Source organism: Papio anubis, chromosome 17, assembly GCF_008728515.1.
Source record: "Papio anubis isolate 15944 chromosome 17, Panubis1.0, whole genome shotgun sequence".
NCBI lineage: Eukaryota > Metazoa > Chordata > Mammalia > Primates > Cercopithecidae > Papio > Papio anubis.
Window position 1 is genome coordinate 60,957,978 of NC_044992.1, and position 25,370 is coordinate 60,983,347.

Genomic DNA, 25,370 nt, shown 5'->3' on the forward strand with positions numbered 1-25,370 from the left:
ACTTTTCTCAAAAGAAAAACAAAACCATTAGGTTTTGTGTTCTTTTTAGCTTCTAGGACACTCCAAATAAGTGAAGTGCCTTGATTATGCAGGCACTTCTTTGGAGTGTCCTGGACGCATAATACAGAAATGCACCAAATCCAAACTTTCAAAATGAAACCCAGCGTATCACATCCTGTTCTTGACAGTTCTTGAATATCTCCATTAACATCCATTTTGCCCCTTGCTTTTTTACCTCGTCTAAGATTGAAGTGGTCAGAGCAGTTGCTGTTCTTACTCTTTCTGCTTGAACATCTTCATCTTCATCTATGGGTTCTTCTGGATTTGGTTTAGCATCTCTACTTTGGGGGGAAATTCTACAGAGAAAATGAAATGTTTTACATGTGGTATTCTAACTGTTAAAAGATGTGTCAAAAATCAGCATTCCTGTGATTTTACTACTGTCCTCTTCTCTAACATGCAGGTGATGATGTGATGATAACTGTCAACATCACTTCTGCTTTTGCCAAGAACTCCTGTCCCACTAGCCAGAATCCCTTTCTTGGTGTTGTTGCCATTCTTCCAGTAAGAATCTTTGACCCTTTCAAATCTATCAGCAGGTATTGCTCCTTTCTCTTTAAAATCCATGTCACTTTCATTTTCTCTACTCAGTCTGAGCCCATCTTCATCACACCAGATTTTTTTTCAACATCATTTACTGCTCACCCTTTCTACGCCCTCCATTTTTAAAACACTCAACTATGTTGCTAAATCAATTCCTTCCCATCTTTTCTCTTCAAGGATGCACAATTATCTCGGAGGAGAGAATGGCATATTTGGGTGCTTACTAAATTTTGGATGGAGTGAAGGTTTCTTACAGCTGCTTACAGCCAGAACTCTGCCTGGGAGTTCTATCTCTTGGCAGTAAGGCAGCAATCCACCTCCCCTCATGACAATCAACATGTGCTTCCCTTGTAGATGTAAATCTGTATTAACAAGATGATAGCGCAGATACCATCTAAGAATGTTAAAATATGATATTAAGTATAAAGTTAAATTTCATCCCAACCTGAAAACAGGATCTTTTCGCATTCTTTTCTTTCCATATTTTAGTTCCATACATCTTAGAACAAAAACGAATAGCAAAGTCTGAAAGTAGGGCTACGAGCAAAGAAATACAGTTATATTTAGGCATAGGTTCACAAATATTATTTAAACATTTGAATTAAGTTGGTGGCATTTTGTCTTTGGGTAAATAGTTATGAATCATTCTCATAAGTTGGCGGAGAAATGTAGCTATACATTCACAATCCAGGTTAGTGAAACCTGTCTCCTTTCTTCTTGCCACCCACATTCAGTTTGTAAGTAAATTCTATCTGCTCTATCTTCAAAATTATCTATAACCCAGTTATTTCTCACCCCTACTCATGGTACTCCTACTCAGGCCTAGGTCATTATAATGTCTCACCTGGATGGTTGCAACCCCTTCCTACCTGGGCTATCTCTGCCCCTCTTGCTCTAAATATCTGTTCTGAACACAGTATCCAGAGCTACTTTTTTAATACATAAGTCTGAATTTACCACTGTGCTTAAAACCCTCCAATGACTCCTCCTCCATCACTCAGAGTAGAGTCAAAGCCTTTAGAGTAATCTAGATTACCCTGTGCAACCCTTTCTCCTGGCCTCTCACTTTATCCCATGAATTCTGTGGCCATCTTTCTTATCACTCTTTTCCTTGGTCATTCAGTCAAAACCACACTGGCCTGGCTGACCCTGGATTGAGCCAGGGTCACTCTTACTACTTCCTACTGAAGTGCTCTTCTCGAAGCCTTTCCTGACCACCCATCTGATACCACACATATAATCCATTTAGTTTATTATCCGTCTCCTTCCACCAGAATATAAGCTCCATGAGGGCAGGGACTTCTGTCTTTATTTTCTCCTGTGCCTAGAAAAGTACTGACACATGGAATTCAAAGATAGTAGTTTCCTGCAGCCTAAATACACCAAAATAATCATTTTCCCTTTCACTTGTATTATTCAATTTTTGCCTTTTTATCTATTATTCAAAGAAAGTAAGTTATATTGCATCTCTATCTTTTATAAGCTCTCTCAAATTTAGAGGAGGGACAGTAAACAGGATAAGTAAACAAAAAATTAATTTAATATTAAATTTTGGACATATATAGCCAATCCAAGCATGTAAAAAGTAACTCTAAGGGTTAGAAACATGTCTGAAGGTAATTGCTTTATCAAGATCATATAAAAACATTTTTTTTTTTTTTTTTTTTTTTTTTTTTTTTGAGACGGAGTCTCGCTCTGTCGCCCAGGCTGGAGTGCAGTGGCGCGATCTCGGCTCACTGCAAGCTCCCCCTCCCGGGCTTACGCCATTCTCCTGCCTCAGCCTCCCGAGTAGCTGGGACCACAGGCGCCCGCCACCTCGCCCGGCTAGTTTTTTGTATTTTTTTAGTAGAGACGGGGTTTCACCATGTTAGCCAGGATGGTCTCGATCTCCTGACCTCGTGATCCACCCTTCTCGGCCTCCCAAAGTGCTGGGATTACAGGCTTGAGCCACCGCGCCCGGCCTATAAAAACATTTTTAAAGTGGCATATTTTGGACAAGATCAAATTGTTATAGTGAATGACAGTCATCCAAAAGAATGTGTGCTGAGGTGGAAAGGTCTTCTTACTATGAAGCAGACTAGAAAATCAGTGGCACTCAATTTGAAATTTGCCTCTGGAGAGTCTCTGTAGTGCTGCTGGTCTCTCTGAAAAGACAAAACAAAACACACACACACACTAATGATAATTCATCTGCTTTATGATTTGCATTTAAATAATATAAAATTCACATATTGACTATTTTCCTTATCAAGCTCAATTTCTCTGTGTGCACTAGTGACAAAGTAATTCCCCACAGAGAAGGAGAACCTCCTACTCAACTCTTGCTGTCTCTCAATAAGCAAGTAGCCTATGTCTGTTGCTCTCTTCCAATTTTTTTTTTAAATTTGGTTTTAACATTTGCAGAAAGTCTACTGAAAGTACAGCAGAGAGAGGTGTTGGCACTGGTAAAATTTCTGGAGGTTGACAATATTTTTCTTAAGTGCCCCAGACAAGCCTTTTCAGAGCCCCTTCTTATCCCAGTGGTGACTATCTGCCCATAATGATAATTAGTTCCAGCATGTTATTCTTTCTTCATCAATCAATTCATTCAGAAAGTTACTCATTCCTCCTAAATAATACATGACAGACCTAGATGAATGTATTTCACCTTGCAGGTCTACTTAGGAGGAAAATGCTTTAAGCAAAGGGATTCGTTTCTAATCAAGAACTTCAGGCATTGCTCAGCCAATGGAGATGTATTTTTGCAAATGGAAGGCTTTTCCAGTTCGCCAAGGACATCCCCGATTACGGAAGCCTTCTTTACTTTCCTTAAAGCCATTTCATCCAGGGTGGTACAGAGCTCCAAAAAGTGTGTTCTCCACTGAACTATCTTGCCCTGGCCTCATCGTATACTTTCCTCCACTTGAACCACATTCAGTTTCTTTAATGCCTCCTGGCTTTTCCTGATTTGGTGCCTTTGTTTTCTTCTGCAGAACATGCTTACCTCCTGTCCCATTAACTAATTCTTATTCATCCTTTAGCCATGTATTTAAATATAATGTCCCCAGAAGAATTGTCTGACTTGCTAGAACACACCAGCTGTGCTTTGTGTGTCCTCCCTTGGCCCTTTGCCCTTGTGCTTTGTAACCTTTAGGTTCCTTGTATTGACTTGAGTAAGTTCGGTCTGTCTTTGCCTCCACTAAGCTTTGGGAAAGTCAGGACTGTGCTATCTTGCTCACCAGGTGTCCCCAATTACTAGCACAGTGACTAACAGAGAATAGTATTTGATACATATTTTTGAATGATTGAATGGAATCGCATATGAGTTTATCCTCAGTGGCTAACAAATACCTGTCAAACCAGGCACATTTTTCCCCCAATCTGGCATTACCCATATTTGAATGGCATTTGACAATGCCTATATTTGGCAAAGTGAATAGGGCAAAAGTTTAAATGTTTTATTGAGATTTAATTTTGCATGTGATAAAATTCACTCATTCTGAGAGTAGAACTCAAGGATGTTTAGTAAGCTTACAGAGTTGTGCAAGCATCACCACAATTCCCCTTTTGAACATTTTCATCATCTCCCCAAAATCTCTTATGCCCATTTGCTGTTACTTCCCAGTTGCACTACTATCTGTCTCTCTTGATCTGGGAAAAGCACTTTAATAAGCTACATATTCAAAATTAATGACACAGTTGGTAACATTTCTTACCGTTTCCAAAAAAGTTTTAAATCCAAGCAAGGTATATGAAGGAACCAATACCATGGTGGTAATTAATATACTTAGGTCAAAATTACTGATTAAAGTGGTAACAAACATGATGATGGAGGCCTACAAGGGAAGTTCAAATATATTGTATCAGACATATTCAATCCATTGGTATTTTGTAAAACATTTAAGATACAGGTGTTCTCATGATGTATATCATAATGTTCCTATATGCAGATATACTCATTTGGCAATGATAGTTTCTACTTTTAGAGAGAGTAGGGAAGAAGCTTTTGTTAACAAAAATACATATGATCCCCAATAGAAAATTCTTAATAAAGACTGGCGACTAAGGTGATGGCTAAAATGACCAAATAGACTTCTTGCCAGTGTATTATTAAATTTAATCCAAGACAAGAGGATAGAGGGATTACCTTTTTATAGCTAAGGTAACAATATTGCTAATGAATAAAAACCTGTATATGTTGAAAGTTACATGGCTATCATAAAAAAATGAACAATCCATACTGTCTCTCAACCAGACTACTGTGGAGCTTTCTCATCGTCCTTCCTGCTCCATTTCTTCCCCATACCAAACAAAGGACTTTTCTGAGAGTGTGTATTTTTATTGTGATGGATTTATTTTATTTTATAAATTTTTATTGGCAAATGGGAAGGAATAAGGATAATTATTTATTTTTTTGTTTTAAGAATCAATTGATCAGCCAAGTATGTATTGAGCACTACCCTTTGCCAGATGTTATTAATGTACCGATTATAATAAAAACAGAATCATAATTGCTAAATTCACTAAATATTACATAAATGCCAGGTTTTAATAATTTAGCAGGAATTATTTAATCCTCACAACTCCATAATGTAGATACTTTTATCATCTCTCCCCTTACAAATGAGAAATCTCGGATTTACTCTAAGTCCTTTAGTTCACTTAGCTGACTTCTCTTATTCTACCAGACCTCCACATTTCTACAATCTTTCCTCTCTTCTCATCCACTGGAACAAGAGAGGAGTCTAAACTTTGACAGTGCGAGCGGTTACTCCAGGACTCAATGTGCTAAGATGTGCTACTATACCTCCACCACAGAGCATAATAGGCTGAAAAGGTACTTCCTTATCAGACAGGGGTCTGGGGTGCCCATGAAGCACCACAACCCTGGAGGTACGGAAGTCCACTGGACTCTAGAAACAAATTAACTGCTGACTGTGGCTTCACTCAACGATGGAGAGACATCACCTGCACTGTCCTTCCAAATGGATCCCAGATCACCAAAGGACAACTGCACTGAATATCAACATACTATACCTTCTGACATACGATCCTGTGAGGAGTAAACAAATTACCTTAGTCCTAGGACTAGCTTGGTTTAAGTTGATACTAGCTGTACGATGAAAGACAAATTCTCACAACATATATTTTCAATACATATTTAGAAATAAATTACAAGTTATCTGTATGCAAATGCAAATTTTAGTGCAAACTGCTTGAGGTCTTTGTGAAGAGGTATAATTTTGAAACTTTTTAGCCTACTGAAATCAAGATGTGTTAATCAGCACAAGTTTTGAATCAGTATTTCCAACCATGCTACTGTCTCATATTTTTTAACATAAGGAATGACATAAGGTCTGAGACTCAAGTTTATTCCTGAGCCTGTCACTATTCTTCGTGTTTTTCTGAGCAAGTTACTTAATTCTTTCCTCTATTGAAGTAGGAAATTAAGAAAATAACAGAATAATAGTATAAGTAATAATAGTAAAAATTATAGTAATAGTAAGAAAAATAACAATGACTCATGGAATGAATTGCTGTATTAACCAAGGCTGAAAAGAATTTATGTGGCCTCCCTCCCAGAAGTTAAAGTTAAGAGAGAATACTGTCTGTACCAAGAAACACTAACCATATCTCTTTCCCACAAATTTGTAAGTTCTGTAAGTCCCTGTTGTTCTTGCTGTGCAGCTGCAAGGTCACGAGATAAATAAGTGAAAGTTGAGTTGCAACTCATATTTTTCCTAAGATGTAAGTCATGGCATAAATGACTAACAGCATTTGTTCTCGCTTCTGCAAACCTGCTTCCTGCTTCTTGTTTTTCCCACCCCAAAATGCTTAAAAGTTGCTCACTTTCTTTGTTCGGGGCTCAGACTTTCAGGACGCATGTCCGCTGAGCCGATACACACCTAAAATAAAAGCTCTCCTGCATCCCGATCAATCTCTCTGTTTCCTTAATTTCCTGCAACACTATAAAATTAGGTAAATCATACTAGACAATTTCAAATTTCTTTCAAGTCTGACATTCCACCATTCTAGAAAATGTAGATTCCTTCCAGTGACAGAAAAATGAAATAAATAAATAAATACACTGAAATAGATAAGCATAAGAAGGGCAAAGGAAAAATAATCGGAAATTACAAATACACAAATACATATTTTACTATTACACTGCGGTGTAATTTTGTTTTTACATTTTGGACAGTCTTTATTTTACAAAACATACCTTGCCTCTGGAATATTGTCTTGCCTTATCTGAATCCATAACAACTTAAGCATAAATGGCAGCAAAGGATAAAAGGCATGCAATCATATGTATATGTGTTTTGATTTTAAAAATACAGTGTTTTTCAGTGTCATGTTTGATTTTCTGCTGTGATCTTTTATTTGTGACAATTTTTTTCAAATCACAGTGAGAACACCTTAATCACCACCTTAGTCCACAAGCCTAAGAAGCAGTTCTGCATTATCATCTTACTTTAGAAAGAACAAAGTTAAATTTCTTCTTTTGTTCATCTATTCACTTGCTGCCATATATACAAGGCAAATTCATAATATGATAACGCAGATTCTGCCTTCTGCTGTGTTGTGAAGGAAAATTGCTCTCACTGGACTCTCACTCCTTACTCCACAATGGGAAAATGGTTTCTGCTTTCTAAGTCTAGAGATGAAACTTATTGTTTTGGAAGATTCTGGCATATTAAGTTCTAGAAGGTCTGTCACAGTCTATGGAATTGATGCGCAGGTTTGAACTCCTGGAACTTGGCTGAGAAAATCTTGTCTATAATATTTTCCAACCCAAAGCATCACTACAGAGCCTGCAGCCGTGAGGAAATCAAATCAGATCAGCTTCTCCACTAAAAGCTAAAAGGCAAGGGCTGAGGTATGTTTCTACCACTGATGTTGAATGCTCCCTTGTCTGAAAAATTTCCAGCTCTATACAAACTGGGATAAGTTGTGAGTATACGGTAACCAGGGGCAACTATTTCGTGAGGCACAAAGCAAAAAAATGTGTCCATCTAGATGTGCATTTGTTCCAGTTTGTAATGGTTTCTGTGTAATAAGGGTCAACACAAAGAGTGGCAAAAGCCACAGAAGGAACCATGATTCTAGTACGCTGTTTACCTAGGACTGAAGCACAAGCTGCTGAAAGAGCGTCTATGAGGGGCACTCACTAGGGCACCGGCAGCATCACTCAGGCTGGCAGGAGCAGACCCAAGTGCAACCATGTTGGACAATAACCCTGACATTTCTTGGCTATCACCTCCAAGGTAGACTTCATTCAGAGCTAAAACTACTGGCAAACACAAAGAATGAATGTGAATTCTTTGTTCATCTTTGCCAGACAGATGCAAGAGTGCTGGCTGAAAAGAAACCAACTGAGTGTCAGTAAGACTCTCTTCTACAGACGTCTGATCTAGCACCTGGGATTACCCTGGACATGGCAGTAAGTCTGTTGGCTGAACAAAAAATAGTCTCCATGGAAAGGATAAATGGAAAGACCTTTGGTGCACCAAATCCTCATGGCTGCCTGAAAGCCTGAGTAAGGTAACCCTAATGTTCTTTCTGTAGCTTCTGTACTTCCACTGGATTGTGCTGATGGTGGTGAGAGATATAGTTATAGACACTACTTGCTGAATACAAAGAAATACAACCCAGAGAAGTCAAACCCAAGTGCTGTCCACTGAGAAGGAACAATAGCTACCTGCTGGCCAAAAGAGTCCCAGACTAATTTCTTGTAGAAGTCAGCAGGTGATATAGGTTGGTGCAAAAGCAATTGCAGTTTTGACATTACTTTAAATAGCCAAAAAAACACAATTGCTTTTGCACCGATCTAATATTAAATATATCATTTCTTACAGATGATCTTTGGTTGGGTTCTTCTCATGGGTTCAAGATTCCCATTCCAAGAGTTGAGAGCTGTTTTCCAGACAGACATTCAATCACCAGTTGAGGATATCAGTTAACGGAGGCCTGAAGTGTAGGACCCAAGGCACTCTGGTGTCTCTAGAGTTTCAGCAAACATTTCCAGCAACGTTTTCCGTGATCTCGGACAAGCTCTTTACTTTTATACTAATAAGTAACCTGGCATAAGTATAAAACATCTTTGGTATCTGAAACTATCAGCAGCTAAAGTTAAAAGAGGCCTTCTTGAAGACCGTAGAGATGGGTTGTACTGTCAACTGTCAGGAAGCCAATTTTCTAGTGTTGGCAGGAAGCCCTGTATTCTGAAGGAGACATAAACTCAACAGGATGTTTTAGACGTCAGGTCTTCTGTAAGATTCTCCATAACTTCTGTTCAATGGGTAGCACCTGATTTCTTTAGAAATATTATTGATTCAGTAACAGTGTTGCACTTCCCTCTCTTTTCTATGGTACAATTTTAAAGTATTATTAATTTTCCCTACTGCTTAAGGCAGACATCTGTATTTAAGATTACATCGGAAGTTTAAAAAATAACTCTATTTTTCTATTTGTATGTATATATACTTACAAAAAAGAAGTAAAATGACCAAAGGGCACTGTTTTTTCTCCTTTTGCGAAAAATAAATGATATCATATATATCAAGAAGACAAGAGAAGCTGCATAACCGGGAGTAACTATAACCTGAGGATAATACAAATAATAACACAGTCAAAAAATAAAATATTACTGAGGAAAAAATTAGATTACAAATTCTAAAACACATTTTATCATACATTTTATCATACAAATATCTAAAACACATTTATATCATACATAAAACTGTCCATGTTTTATGTTTTGGTTTATTAGAAAATATGAATTAAAACATCTTAACCACATAAAATAACAATGTTAAAATTTATTATTAATTACTTTATGAAATTTGGTTTATGTACTGTGTTACTTACCAAAGCAAACACAATTTGGCTTGTAATAAGAAGGTACTGCATGTTTTCTATGTAGAAAATTAAATACATTGCAAGGAGAATTAAAATGAAGAAGCTGACGTCCACTAGTGCCTGCCCACACCAGTAAGCAGAAGTGTAGAGGCCCGAAATCCATAGCTGGGACTTAGCATTTTTCTGATTAAAAAAGAAAAAGAAAGAAATGTATATAGATTCAATTAAAATGCAAATCTAAAATAAACACAAACACATTGGAAGAAATTTTAAGATAAATAAAATCTAATCTTCTAATATAACAAAAAAATTATGCATATACGGCTTAGTAACCTGAGGCTTATAGAGCCAGTTCCATGGTTTACCAGTTGTCTATTTAAAAAAAAAAGAAAGTACAGTGTGATAGGTTTGACTCGCAACACTACTTTAGCTCCTGCATAATGAATAGAAAAGTAACCTCATAATGTTCAAGGCATTAAACTCTATAAAAAGAAGTATTGGCCAGCATGGTGGCTCAAGCCTGTAATACCAGCACTTTGGGAGGCTGAGGTGGGTGGATCACAAGGTCAGGAGATTGAGGCCATTCTGGCTAACATGGTGAAAGCCCATTTCTACAAAAAATACAAAAATTAGTTGGGTGTGGTGGTGCAAGCCTGTAATCCTGTCTACTCAGGAGGCTGAGGCAGGAGAGCTGCTTGAACCCAGGAGGCTGAGGTTGCAGTGAACCGAGATTGTGCCACTGCACTCCAGCCTGGGCAATAGAGTGAGACTCCATCTCAAAAAAAGATGTATTATTTTGTGACCTGGAGGACATAATACATTTACCTTTACCTAAATATCTTGGAGAGTTTCTAGGTCAGGATGGTGAACACTGATATATGTAACTGTTTTGTCTGAATAATGGGCATAATTGAATACAAATATAACATAAAATTGCAATTTCCAGAGTGGAAAAGGAATTCAAGTCTTAAATTTGGCCTTCAATTTCAACATCAATGATTTCCTTCTTGTGCTTGGGAAATAATGTGGTCAAAAGATTTATAATATTTCCCTTTGAAGGTTTAGACTAATTGGAGTCTCTGAAAAATCATTGTACTTTTCAGGTGACGTTGGAATAAAAAAGCATTTTGAGTTTTTATAAGTAAATTATCTGACTTGCTAAGAATAAGGTTTAGCTACAATATCTAAATTAAACATACATTCAAACGTTTTTCTCAGAAAACATTTTGAACACATAGCATTCAAAATACAGATATTGAAATTCCTGAAATTTCTTCTTTTCCCCGCTTTTTCTTACCTTGTAATCACTGATGCTGCCCATGGTGATGTAAGGAGAAATGCTACATAGAACCAAAAATAAGAAAAAGGAACCATCCGGCAGCACAGTCCAGAGTCCTATGTGGCTCTGAAAATATAAAGCATAGCTTAAACTAGTGAATATTTGTTAAATGAAACAAATAATTATAGCCACAAAAATGCACTTTTTTGAAATGTTGAAAAATCAAAGTAAACGTGTAGCTCATCACCATCGATGCACAGAAGTGGGAAGGAAAATGACTCTGATCTTCAACTCAAAGAACAAAGAGAAGTCAAAAAGTCATTTAGGACCTATTTCTGGGGATATTTCCAAAAGAATTGAAAGCAAGCTCTCGAAGAGACACCCACACATTCATATTCACACCAACAATACTCACAGGGGGAAGTAACCCAAAAGTCCAAATTAATGGACGAACAAAATGTGTATGTATATACAAACAATGGAATACTATTCAACCTTGACAAGGATCATCTGAGGTCAGGAGTCCGAACCAGCCTGACCAACATGGTGAAACCTATGTCTACTAAAAATACAAATTCGGCCAGGCGTGGTACATGCCTGTAATCCCAGCTACTTGGGAGGCTGAGGCAGGAGAATCGCTTGAATCTGGCGGGAGGAGGTTGCAGTGAGCAGAGATCACCCCATTGCACTCCAGCCTGGGCAACAAGAGCAAAACTCCTTCTCAAAAAAAAAAAAAAAAGGAAGGAAATCCTGTCACATGCTACAACGTAGACGAAACTGGAAAACATGCTAAGTGAAATAAACCAGTTACCAAAAGACAAATATTCCATTTATATAAGGTATGTAAACTAGTAATATTCATAGAAACCAAGTAGGATGGTGGTTTCTAGGGGATAGGGGGAGGGGGAAATGTTTAATGGGCGTCGAGTTTCAATTCCGCAAGACGGAAAAGTTCTGGAGACGCATTTCACAACAGTGTGAGTAGACTTAATACTACTCAACTGTACACTTGCAAACAGCTGAAATGGTCAATTTTATATCATGCATTATTACCACAACACAAACATAATAATTCAGAAGTTAGGACCTTTGATGAACACATAATTCAGGCCTGAGCAGCATGTCTTTCTGAGCAAACCCAGAGATGGAAACCTCAGTAGCTGGGTGGATGTGTTCTGAAGCACAGAACTAAGAAGAAAACTTGTTGCTGCTTGTCTTAACTTCAGGGAAAGGAACTTTAAATCACTGCCCCCAAATCATCATCCACTCGAGGCTAGGCCAAGTGGACACTCAAGCAGCATCTAGGATCACCTCGTGGATATAATTAAAGGATAGCCACATAAGCCTGTCTCAGAATAATTCTGTAATTCTTTAACTTTATTTAAGGTTTTGAGGGCTATGTCTGCAAATCCATTTTTCATCATAGGAATGAGGGAGGAAAGGTGTGTGCCATGGGGAAGTGGGAGTGGGGAACAGGTTCCTAATAGAGTAGCTATGGACTTCAGTCCATTTCCATCCTGAGCAAACACAATGGCATTAGGAAGCTAATAATTCAGAAGTTAGGACTTCTGATGAACACATAATTCAGGCCTGAGCAGCACGTCTTTCTGAGCAAACCCAGAGATGGAAATCTCAGTAGGTGGGTGGATGTATTCTTTGGAAGGATAGCAGCATGAGCCTGTCTCAAAATAATTCTGCAATGAGACAGGCTTATGCTGCTATCCTTCCAAAGAGGAAGGGTAATCACTGTCTCTTTCTGCTGCTCCTCTGGTTCCACGTTCTAGAGAATTCCCTTCAGACACCCCTTCCCTCAAGTCACCCTGTGCAGCAGACCCGTTTACATGATCAGTTGTTCATATTCAACTCACGGAGGTATATGTCTGTCACAAACATCTCAAGTACTGTATATTTCATCCCCATTGTCCCCATGGCTTGCAGAAAATCTGCGCTTGCATATTCTCCCAGCACCACTGATTCACTGATTCAGTGAAGCCAAAACTGAACTTCACACTTTTGTCACACAATGGACTTCGCTTTGGATGGCTTCATTTCTAATCCTGCTTCTTGATGTTTTAAACTTCTGGTGTGAAACAGTTAGAGCCAGCTTTGAGAGACCCCTGTTGGTATCAGGCAGGGTCTAACCAGAAAACCGTGACTACATTAAGTACTTAGAGTGCAATTCCTTAATGACATGGTTAGGTGGGTGATGAGCATCCCACAAGGACGGTGAAGTGAGAAGCAAGCCATTGTTGCTCCTGGGCTGCAGGAACAACAGAAGGAGGTGATGTGACTGGAGCCCAGCGTAGGGGGTCCTCTGCTTTTCTGTCTCCCATCACTGCTTTCTGGTGTCTAAACTGTCTGAAGCCAGACTACAGCCAACTGACACAGAATCCAATGCAGCCTGTCCCTCGCAACATAGAGCAACTATGAGTAGGTGAAGAAATAAATCAACAGATAGCCTCAGAACTGGCAGATTCCCCTTCATATTAGTCTGTCTACTACACATTTAGTCAATGGAGGGTCCACTAACTAATTATAATAGATTTATAAGTAACCAGGGTTACACAAGTGCTCCTGATTTCCAAGTCAGTGTTTTCTTGCTTCTGTTTCTCTCTCTCATACACTTCCACAATCAAGTATGTACAACTTTTCAAAACATTCCCTAGAAGACTGACAAAATATTGAAAAGTATTCCCTCATGATAATTATCTGATAACTTGGCAAGAAAAAGAAATCCTGTTTTGTTTGCTACAACTCATTTAAAATATTAGGACAAAATAATAATTTTCAGGCTTAACAATCACTTGTAGATATTTAAAAGCTAAAGAGAGAAAACATAGGCTATTTGTCCAATTCTTAATTGTTTAGACTCAGTAAATCCAATACTTACAAGAGGAAATGGGCTTGACTCAATTCGAATATGTTGTGTGTGATTAAGCATTCGAAGTAGCCCATTGCTGATAATATTCATAAGAATCGGAAAACAGTGCAATCTCTTGGTATTACACACAACTGAAAATCTATAATCCTTAAAACAGAAACAAATAAATAATGTTAATACTAAATTCTTAAAGAACAAAGGCAAGGTTTATGTATAAAAGATCCTGACAGTGCCACATGCTTGCTGTGTGTCCATCTTCAAGTTAACGAAACTTTCTGAGCTTTACCTTCCTCATCTATGAAAAGGAGATACTAAATGGGTTGTTGCAGGGCTTAAACGACACTCTATTTATGTACATTAAGCGCTAGCACGGAGTCAGCATACAATCAATATGAATTTTTATTAGTATTACTAATTTTAGATAATTTTGTCTTCAATTTGCTGATGGGGAAATTTCAGTGAGTGGAGTTTAAAAGTCTCCCTGACAAGGAGACGTTGTCAGTTTATGATGAAGAAGCAAAGGAAGATCGGGCATGGTGGCTCATACCTGTAATCTTAGCACTTTGGGAGGCCAAGGCGGGCAGATCACTTGAGGTCAAGAGTTCGAGACCAGCCTGACCAACATAGCAAAACTCCATCTTTACCACAAAATACAAAAATTAGCCAGGTGTGGTAGCACATGTCTGTAATCCCAGCTACTCGGGAGGCTGAGGCAGAAGAATCACTTAAACTCGGAAGGTGAAGGTTGTAGTGAGCCGATCTCACACCACTGCACTCCAGTCTGGGCGACAGAGTGAGACTCTGTCTCAAAAAAAAAAAAAAAAAAAAAAAGCAGCAGCAGCAAAGGAACACTGGCCTTCTGGACAGGAGATAAGTATGGAGTTCATTAAATATTCATGCTTACCCTGCCAAAGAAGCATTTCCCCACTTCCTAAAGCAATCTTTATGTTTATGTACTTTATGTTTAGGAAAATGTTCATGCGTCTATTAGGAGGTTTATTGTTTAAATCTCACCACTAGTTCATGTAGTAAATACGTGAGGTAGGTAACATAGTAACTGACAAAGTAATTTCCCAAAACTGGCACAAAGGGATTACATTTTTTATAGCATATTTAGTTTACATAGAACTGAATTCAGTAATACATCTTCAAAGGCTTTTCTTTTTTAAAAGTTTATTTTGTAGCAAGAAATAAAGAGGTAGCTTCACTTAATTAGGCCCCTTGCTTTTATTAGAATGCAAATAAGACTGAAGAGTTCTTAAGATTAAGACGTATTTTGAAGCCGAGCATGGTGACTTAGGCCTGTAATCCCAGCATTTTGGGAGGCCAAGGCAGGAGGATCGCCCGAGGTCAGGAGTTTGAGACCAGCCTGGCCAACATGATGAAACCCCCTCTCTACCAAATATGCAAAAACTAGCTGGGCATGGTGGTGCCTGCCCATAGTCCCAGCTACTCTGGAGGCTGAGGCAGGAGAGTCACTTGAACCTGGGAGGCAGAGGTGTAGTGAGCCGAGATCGTGCCACTGCGCTCCAGCCTGGGTAACAGAGCAAGACTCTGTCTCAAAAAAAGTATTTTCAATAGTCTTGTTCTCTGATGACTCTCTATGGCTTGACTCTTTTACCCAAATTGACATATGCTAAGGTAGCAGATCGAGAATAATTTTTTCTCAGGGATTTCATGTAGATATTATAGTATCTAATGTATTTTCTCAATATATAAAAACAAACATTATTCAGGTAGTTAGCTACTGAATAAAATTCCTTAGATCCATAATTATATTGATTGATAATTATAAGCTATAATATTTTTATTGAGTTTAAACAATACAATTAAATTTAGATCCTTTCAAATGTAAAAATTATTTAACTCAAAACAAAGCTAAGATAGAAAATGTTTTACAAAAACTTGGGTAAACTTCACAGTTTATTAAATAACAACCCAGAATGGTTTTTCTGAGTCAAGTTGCTGTATACTAGCACTAATTTTCTGCAGTTTTAAAACAACTAAAATGTAGTACTTTTTGCTTATTTTCATAAAAGCAAAAAGGCAAACATACCTTTTGTTTACCGGAAACTATGATCGCTCCATTGTATGAGAGGCCATCAGTACCATTTCTGTTTTCAAAGTCATCTACTTCCAAAAGTATATTTTGATGCTTCAGTGATTTTATAAAATCTTCAATATTTGATTCTAATATGAAGTTAATAAGAGAAGGCCATAGAAAAGTAAGAAAACACATTTCAAACTTTTAAAATAAATCATACACATGATTAAAGTTAATATTTATGGAATACTATGTATAAATATCTTTCTTTGGGTATCACAATAATAATATTGACCCACACTCTACCATCTTCTTTAGCAAATTTTATACCACAATGAATTCGCTTTATAAATCTGTTTAATGCAAATTAACATGTAATCATAAAAATAAGCTAATTCTATTGTATGACTTTTGGTAAACAACAACAACAACAACATTTGAATTGAATAATCTGTGGAGATACAATAATTTTATGAGGAGTACTTCAGATTGTCCAGCTTAAAACAGCCAATGATAACACTCTTCTCTCTCCCTTGTTCTTCTTCCAAAGAATGGACAAGTAAATATATATGTGTCTGTATAACACATACATATGTTTTACTTTGTTTTAAACATTTACATACATATTACATACATGTATATTATATAAATATAATCTTTCTTAGGAAGTGAAAGAGGATGTCATCATCAGATCAGGGTTTTGGATATGACCCTAAAGAAGAAAGCAGATGAGAACGTCTGACCGCGAAATATGAGCTGAGAAAAATTCACAGCCTAGAGCACACCGGAGCAAACAACTGAAGGTAAAACCAATTTCCAGGATACCTGAACTCAGAGTGGATGAATGCAAGAGGGTAAGGTGGGCTCTGAAGCTACAGTCAGGGTCGCGAACTATACCTGAAAAAAGATGACCTGTCAGGCCCCTCCCCACATTCGGCACAGAACACACAGTAGCCGCAGTTGTCCTCTGGGTAAGAGTCCCATATTTACTTACTAAGAGACATTATCTGAGGAGCACAGCTGGGCAAACCTGATGTAACTGCAGACAATAATTCAGGCAAGATGGAATGAATAAGAGGATAAGAAGGACTTTATTTATTTATTTATTTATTTATTTTGTCTTTGAAATGGGAGTTTATAGTGGGCTCTGGGATTGGAAAAATAAGGTCAAACCTTAGATGAATTAGGATCCCTCCACCAAGTGATACAGGGACATGCACATAGAAAATAAGCTTTCCATACACCTTGAGCAGCCACACACCCCACTCCACCTCCAGTCACTTGAGGTGCAGTGCCATATACTGACCCACATCCACTTAGGGAGACAGGGATTCTCACATTAAAAGATAAACATGTTACCAGTAATTGTCAGATTTTGAGAAAGGAGGAACAAAATGGCACAGAAGCTTCCAACTTAAACCATAAAATACCTAAGTACGGAGGCAAAAAAATAAATAAATTAACACAAGTCCACTGTCCTCAAGAGTGACCAAAGAGGAAAAGAGAGACCTGATTTACTTATCTTATGAGCTCATAGGTAAAGAAACCTTTCTAGATCTCGGAAATTAAACGTACAATTAGCATTTAAGGTAGTGAGGTGAATAAAATTTACTTTCCAAAACCCAAATGGAAAACAAGAAGAATGAGAAACAGAAAGGAAAAGACCATCTTTGTTTAAAGACCATACACTGCAGGCCTGAATCGCAAATCCATGGGAAAATCAAATGAGTGAGGAACTCGGCAAGGGAAGACTCTTACTGTAATTTTTTTTTTTTTTAACGTCTCAGGTACTAACATAAAAGTTCCTTCTTCAAAGTTAATTAAGTGGTTAGAAAAAAAATATATATATATATATACCGGCTGGGCACAGTGGCTCACATCTATAATCTCAGCACTTTGGGAAGCCAAGGAGGGCAGATCCCTTGAGGCCAGGAGTTCAAGACCAGCCTGGTCAACACGGCAAAATCCCATTTCTACTAAAACTACAAGGAAAAAAAATTAGTCAGACGTGATGGCACACGCCTGTAATCCCAGCTACTCAGGAGGCTGAGGCAAGAGAATCGCTTGAACCTGGGAGGTGGAGGTTGCATTGAACCGAGATCGCACCACTGCACTCCAGCCTGGGCAACAGAGCAAGACTCTGTCTCAAAACAAAACAAAAACAAAACCAGCTACCCATTGTGTGGGATAACAAAATAAGGCGTCTGCCTGTATCTTGTACTTAATGAAGGGGCATGGGGGATAGATAGCCCATCTTCACATGGTGACCAGTGTGTGTTGTCTTTGTGGTATAGGTTAGGCTGCTGTGTAACAAAGTGATCTCAAAATAGAATGGGTGCGCCAATATAGAAATGTGTTTGTCACGTAATAGCTTAGTGTAGTCAGGTAGATAGACATCTTTACTCTTCCAGGTTATACAGTGACCCAAGTTCTTTTTCTCTTGTCCTCATCATCCCTGGCATCTCCAAAATCAGAGTAAATATGCACTGTTCCTCATAAGGTGTTTTCTATAAATGAAGTTTAAATACCCATTTTCTTCTCTTATGATTTACTTTCCCCTCCTCCTGTGCTATTCAACAATAAAAATAACTTATTTCTGGATTTAAATTTTATTTTTCTTTTCACCTGTGTTATTGATGATCAACAGGCTGGTACGGGGTTCCTGGGGAAGTTGTCCAGGAGACAGAAAATACAATTCGGTTTTAAATTCCCAATCGATCTTTTCACTTAACATAGCATATATTATATTTTCGACAATCAAAGGGAATATTGCGATTCCAAATACCAATAATCTAAACAATAAAGAAACATTAGCATATGAATCTCTAGGAATTTTATTTATTTAGTAAGACATTCCACAAATATTTGTTGAGTGCCAAGCCTGCCTTATGCCTATCATGATTTGGTACTAAAATTCTGAAGGTAATACCCTAGCATGCTACACAGTACCAGAAGGTATTACTATATAAACACCAGGTTATGAAACCATGAAAACAAAACACACCTGCATGTATAAGCCTAATCGAGTGTGAACATTCAAGTATTCCCACTGTCAGAAAACTTAAATGCTGAATTTGTCCACCCCGTGGCAGGAATGTCAGATACTGTGTTCAAAATTATCTTCTGGTTTGAACCTCTTTTGAAACTCATGATCTAACAAAACCACAGTACTCTGCTACTCACAGGGTCAATAAAACTTTCGTTTGACGTTTCAACTTTAAGAAACGGAGCCGCGCCATGGCAAAGACTTGCATTCTCCAGAGGTGCATGTCACTCACAGCTGTCTGCATTTCAGAGAAGGAAGAGTGAGCCAGCTCCATTTCATTGAGGCTTTCAGAGTCTCTTATCATCTCCACTTGTTCGAAATCTATATACACACACACACAAACACATATTATAATATTAATGCCATCCTGGAGGCATCACAGATTTTCCTTAGTAATATTAAGAACAGTATTACATGGCCAGGCGTGGTGGCTTACGCCGGTAATCCCAGCACTCTGGAAGGCTGAGATGGGCAGATCACCTGAGGTCAGGATTTCAAGACCAGCCTGGTCAACATGGCGAAATCCTGTCTCTACCAAAAATACAAAACTTAGCCGGGCCTGGTGGCGGGCGCCTGTAATCCCAGCTCCTCAGGAGGCTGAGGTAGGAGAATCGCTTGAACCTGGGAGGCAGAGGTTGCTGTGAGCCGAGATTGTGCCACTGCACTCTGGCCTAGGAGACAGAGTAAGATTCTGTCTCAAAAAAAAAAAAAAAAAAGTTTTACATTTGTTTTATTTTTATAACCAATTCAAAGGAATTATTTAGACATCATTTTTCAATATTTATTAAGTTTATACTTCACCACTGCCATCTATATTTTCTTCCTATAGTTAAGTTTGTAATTACCAGTGGTGATAAAAAAGTAAAAGTTTAAATCAAATAAAGTTTTAGATTGCTTATGGTTACAGTGCAAACAATATAAGAAGCATGTTATGATGCCCATATTCTATACTCAGTGAGAAAATATGCTGAATTCATACCAAAAGAATAATTCACAAAAATGGTGATCTCATTGTGCCCAATATTTGAAAAGCAAAGAAATTCCCAAGAGTATCATTACTTGGAGGGATATTTAAGAAATCTTCTGCATAAAAATATCCAGTCATTACCACCTAAATATCTACTACTAAGGTATCAATCATTTAGTAGTATAGGGGTAAGATCATCAGCTCTGAACTGCCAGATCTGTACATGAGTCTTACATCTGTGATCAGGGAAAATCACTTAACTGCTCACAGGTCTGATTTTCTCATTTGTAAACCAATGCCAATGACACTTCTTGGAAAGGTTATTATAGGAAGATAATGTTGAAGGCATATATATCAATGTATATCCATACATTAAGCATAAGAGGAGCTCCATAATGACAATGATTATTATCACCCATTAAAATATACAAGAGAGGATGCTGAGAATTCTCCCCACTAAGACCTTAGTGGAATTTTGTATATTAACAAGATAAGAGCAATTTTTATCTTAAAAAAAAAAATCTGTTCAGACCTCATTCCCCTAATTAAGAGCCTTTCACAGCCTGAAGGTATCTAAGAAGCAGGGAACATCTGAGGATAGGAAATAGTTTCCAAAAGGAAACTTGGTAGACTCCATGAAGGGATCTGTGATCAGTCGTAGTAATGATGCTAAGAAATAATGACAGCCCATTTCAAACGGCAGAGCCAAATTTGGAATGAAATCACATTTCTCAGTGTGAATCACCCACAAGAAATAATAAACACTAAATTGACACATGATCATTTGGGAATTGGTTTTCTATGAATTACACAAATGCTTTACCTTGTTCGATAGTTGATTGTCCTTCCAGTTTCATAAAGATTTCATTTAGAGTTGACATGGAAATGTCATAACCTGTCACTCCCTGGTCAGAACACTTATCCAGATTACTGAAAAGATCTAAGGCAAAAAATATGAATAGATACTTTGAAAAACCACATCGAGAACTAAACCAAGTAAATTAATACTTATTTAAAAGATGATACATAATATTGTTAAGAAAATTATGTCTTTGGAGTATCACAGTAGTCAAAAGCAAAATTTCATGAGAATCCTCTCCTTCTCTGAAATAACTAAGGAAGCCCTCTTCCTCCATCCTCAAACTGTCTCACTTCATCTTCCATTCTCAGTTTATGAGCTTCCTGTAGATTTCTCTGCAGAAATCTGAACAATCAGAAAGACCATTATCTTCTCACCTCCACACTACAAACCCATGTATATCTCTACCTATATTCTGGGTCTTCTTTCTGTATAAGTCTTTCAATGGTTTCTCAATGCATGTAAAATAAAAATCAAAGTCAATAACACAACCTCTGAAGCTCCGAAAGAGCCTGTCTCCATCTATCCATACAACCTTACCCACCTCCACTTGCCATTCTGCTCCCTCACTCATTGCCCTCCAGACATCCTCCTTTCCCCTCGACTTGGAGTGTTCTTGACCATTTTCTTGTTGTGGCCTTCAGTGGCCACTCTATATAAATCTCAGCCAGACACCAGTCATCACTCTAACTCACTGGCCTTGTTTATTATTTTAGTGTACAATTGTTGAAAAATTTGTATATTTTGTGTGTCTACTTTTCCCTATCTAGTTAGATGTAGGCTGTGGTATTTCTAGTTGCTGGAGCAGTGCCTTTTATATAATACTTTCCCAGTACACATTTATTGGCTAATTCTTTCATGGAGATACTTGGATGAGATGGCAGGATTCTAGAAGACTCTTAGATGCTACTTTCTACTTTGGGTGGGAGGATGGGCCAATGACATTATTGAGAGGAACTAGGTGGATGAGACTGTAGCATACACTGTGTTTCCCTATGACCTGCACACAGCAGCAAGGGACCTGGGAGTCCCATGTCCTGAAAAGGATATAAGCATGCCATTCGACTAGCAGAGGCCTTGAGTCTGTGTAAAGAGGCTGCCATGGGCTGGGACGTCAACAAAGTAACTCTGGCAAAGTAACATATTCCAGTAGTGGTACCAACATATAAATCCTTATTCTTCTTCTCTGACCAAAAATGAAAGTGGACCAGTTGCACCTCACAGGGCCTTAGTCCAAGAACAAAATAACATGGCATAGTCCACTGATCTGAGAAGAACACCATCTTCTATGCTACTGCAGGGACATAGAGAGCTGCCACACTGGGGAGTGAAGCTAAAATCTGGGAATTCCTGCGTATTTGCCTAATGAAACTGAATTATGTAAAAGAGCTTATTTAAGGCAGGTATATAGGGAGTTATACCTTTAACAAACTAAATGTTTAAACCAAAGGGAAGCTGTTTAAATCAAAAGACACTGAAATACATTTCCTCATTTGTAAGATAGGGCAAGTTATAGCACCCATCTCATAGAAAAAACAGTTGTGAGAACTAAAGGAGTTAATATATATGAAACCATTAGAACAGTGCCTAACATGTAGAAAACATTACACAAAGAGCTAGTAATCTTTAGGATTGCTTATCAAACAAAGTCAGAATGGGTGCTGCTACCCAGTTGGCAGGGAACCGAGGGTTGAACACTTTTGTAGACTACGTAAGTTGTTTTTCTCTGCAAAATAACACATGCACAATTAAAATAGAGAAATCCTGCCTTATCCACAGTTTCATTTTTCACGGTTTCAATTATCCACCGTCAACTGCTGTCTAAAAACATAAAATGGAAAATTTGAGAAATAATTCATAAGTTTTCAGTTGTGTGCCCTTGTAAGTAGTGTGATGAAATCCTTCACCATCCCACTCCATCTTGCTCAGGCTCAGGACACGCATCATCCCCTGTCCAGCAGAACCATGCTATACCCGCCTGTCACTTAGTAGCCCTCTGGGATATTAGAGCAACTGTCATGCTATTGCAGTACGAGGCACCCCTATTTTACCTAATAAGGCTCCCAAAGTGCAAGAGTAATGATGCTGGCAATTTGGATATGCCAAAGAAAAGCCATAAAATGCTTTCTGTAAGTGAAAAGGTGAAAGTTCTCAACAAGGAAAAAAAAAAAATCTTAGGCTGATGCTAAGATCTAATGTAAGAATAAATCTTCTGTCTGTGAAATTGTGAAAAAGGCAAAAGAAATTCATGCTACTTTTGCGGTTGCACCTCAAACTGCAAAAGTTACAGCCACAATGCCTGTTAAATGCTTAGTTAAGATGGAAAAGGCATTCAATGTGTAGGTGGAAGACATGAACAGAAATGTTTTCGGATCGATGGCAATTAGGTTTGGTTCTATCCACGGTTTCAGGCATGAACTGGAGATCTTGGAACTATCTATTCCTTGTGAATAATGGGGGGCTACCTTACAAAGAGAAACTTGTAGCAGAAACCTTTCTGCCCCACCAACATCTCTTCTGGATTCACCTGGACACGGTAAATCTACTTATTAAAAGCACCTGCCTGAGGTCCTTTTTCTGTACTTGGAAGTATTCTAAGCTCATGTTCAGAGTAAGCCAGATGGATGAGAAAGTTAATGCTCTCGTAGGCATCCCTTAATCAACAATGGATGGGGAACAGTGGGTAAGAACCCCAGCTTACTCACCCCTCTGGTGACAAAACGCTGAACCCACTTATTTCATTTATTTCCCTTCCATGGGCATTGCACCTCAATTGTCTACCACAGTAATCTGTTCCAGAATTCAGACTTCCCTGGCTGCCTTCCCTTCCCTCTCACCTGTCCCCATTATCTGCTGGTGCTTCAAGGAAGCAACTACCCAATAAATCAATGGCACTCAATCCTTCCTCTCGAGTTCTGCTTCTCAGGTGGCCAAAACTAAGAAAAAGTCTAAATTAATTAGACAAAGAAAATTGCTATAATAATAAAGTGAACATTTTTTCCCAAATTTCATGTATTGTAATCATAGTTGAGTTACCTGGAAATATGTTTGTCCTTTCCAATGGCAAAGTATATACAAGCTTTTCTTTGTTTTTTGTTTTTAATTTAGCGTCGGGGATGTGATGAGTAATGAAGGATGTTATTTGTTCTGGATTACATATTTCATTCCTATGTAAACTAATATTTAAAAGAAAAGACAAGTCATTTGCATTTTCTTTTCTTTTTTTTTTTTTTTTACTTTTTAAATTATTATTATTTTATTTTTTCCTTAAGTTATTGAGGTAAAGGTGGTATTTGGCTACATTCATAAGTTATTTAGTGGAGATTTGTGAGATCCTGGTGCACACGTCACCTGAGTAGTATACACTGCACCACATTTATTGTCTTTTATCCCTCACCCACAAAAGAAGAGCTTTAATTGAACACCTAGCTGTAGAGCACTGCTTTGCTTGGCTTTATGAAACAAAAAGATGAGTAAATTATAACATGATAGTAATCTATCAGTTTGAACATTTTATAATCTATATATAGAAAATGTATAAGCTCAGAACAATTACAAATATACAAACAAATATATAATGTAAATTAAACGATATAGAGTTTTATATGTATAGTTATAGATAAATGGAGGAAGGTGAGAATGTTAGGAAGAAGAGACTTCTTAGGGAAAATAATTATTATACCAGACCATATCATTAGCTAGTAGAGAAAATCTGGCCCACATGCATGCTTTGTTTGATCATAGAGGTTTTTTAAACAATATTTTAGCCTGGATATACACTGATATGGTTTGGCTGTGTCCCCACCCAAATGTCATCTTGAATTGTAGTTCCCATAATTCCTACATGTCATAGGAGGGACCCGGTGGGAGGTAACTGAATCATAGGGGTGGTGACCCTCATGTTATTCTCATGATAGTGAGTTCTCATGAGATATGATGGTTTTATAAGGGGCTTTTCCCTGCCTTCACTCTGCATTTCTCCTTGCTGTCACCATGTGAAGAAGGGTGTGTTTGCTTTCCCTTCTGCCATGATTGTAAGTTTCCTGAGACCTACTCAGCCACGCTGAACTGTGAGTCAATTAAACCTCTTTCCTTTATATATTACCCAGTCTCGGGTATGTCATTAGCAGCATGAGAACAGACTAATATATACACTTTTTTGTTAGCCACAGTTATCATTACTCTCTGCCCCTAGATTTCTCCTTGTTGATACTGGCTTCTGAAATTATTTGCCTTTTTGCCCTATGAAAGAATGAAAACACATTCCAGAATTATACGGATTGGCTAAGGAAAATGACAGTAGGAAGAAGGTAGAGGTTTAGGCTACACAGAACAGCTACCTGGAAAAATGGCACATGAAGTAGACCTGCTGTGAAAAGTCAGGCTTGGTTTATCATGTTGAAATGTTGCCAACGATTAACATTGTAAAGACACAGGAGGAAGGAAAGTAGGAAAAGTATTCAGGAAACACTGATCAATCCAGTTTGGTAGAGATGAAGCATGAGGCCAGTTCTGTTTCATAATTGTCCAATTTTTTCATATACCAGTATTGAAAACACATAAATCCAATCTATTCCCAAAGCCTTTACCTTAGGTGATATCCAAGACCCCACCTTCTTTTCAAAAAGATAGAAGAACCTGCACACTTCAGTCTCCCATTGGACATGATCACTTTTCTATCTGAATGAAAGAAATCAAGTGAGAAAAGACATTCGGGGTCATTCATTTCTTCCTTCTCTAGTAAAGAAAGATGAGGAGCCAATGCTCAGAAGTGCAAAGGAGATATATTCAACAGGGTAAAACTAGATCTAGTGTGCATTTTAACATTTGAAATACACATTAAAATTGAT

General features: G+C 37.9%; 1 protein-coding gene across 2 annotated transcripts in view; it reads right to left on the reverse strand.

Moving 5' to 3' along the window:
• The window catches only part of ABCA6 (ATP binding cassette subfamily A member 6), a 61,050-nt gene that overhangs the window by 8,288 nt on the left and 27,392 nt on the right, over window positions 1-25,370 (reverse strand). For both annotated transcript variants that reach the window (XM_003913346.5, XM_021929342.2), the window contains 14 exons: window positions 25,110-25,200; window positions 23,557-23,696; window positions 20,485-20,601; window positions 18,832-19,015; window positions 18,274-18,440; window positions 15,661-15,794; window positions 13,614-13,751; window positions 10,742-10,849; window positions 9,454-9,627; window positions 9,074-9,187; window positions 4,299-4,418; window positions 2,670-2,747; window positions 1,049-1,140; window positions 236-356 (listed from right to left, as the gene is read on the reverse strand). In XM_003913346.5, coding sequence (XP_003913395.2) covers window positions 236-356; window positions 1,049-1,140; window positions 2,670-2,747; window positions 4,299-4,418; window positions 9,074-9,187; window positions 9,454-9,627; window positions 10,742-10,849; window positions 13,614-13,751; window positions 15,661-15,794; window positions 18,274-18,440; window positions 18,832-19,015; window positions 20,485-20,601; window positions 23,557-23,696; window positions 25,110-25,200 — 1,778 coding nt within the window. The remainder of the gene's footprint in view (window positions 1-235; window positions 357-1,048; window positions 1,141-2,669; window positions 2,748-4,298; window positions 4,419-9,073; window positions 9,188-9,453; window positions 9,628-10,741; window positions 10,850-13,613; window positions 13,752-15,660; window positions 15,795-18,273; window positions 18,441-18,831; window positions 19,016-20,484; window positions 20,602-23,556; window positions 23,697-25,109; window positions 25,201-25,370) is intronic.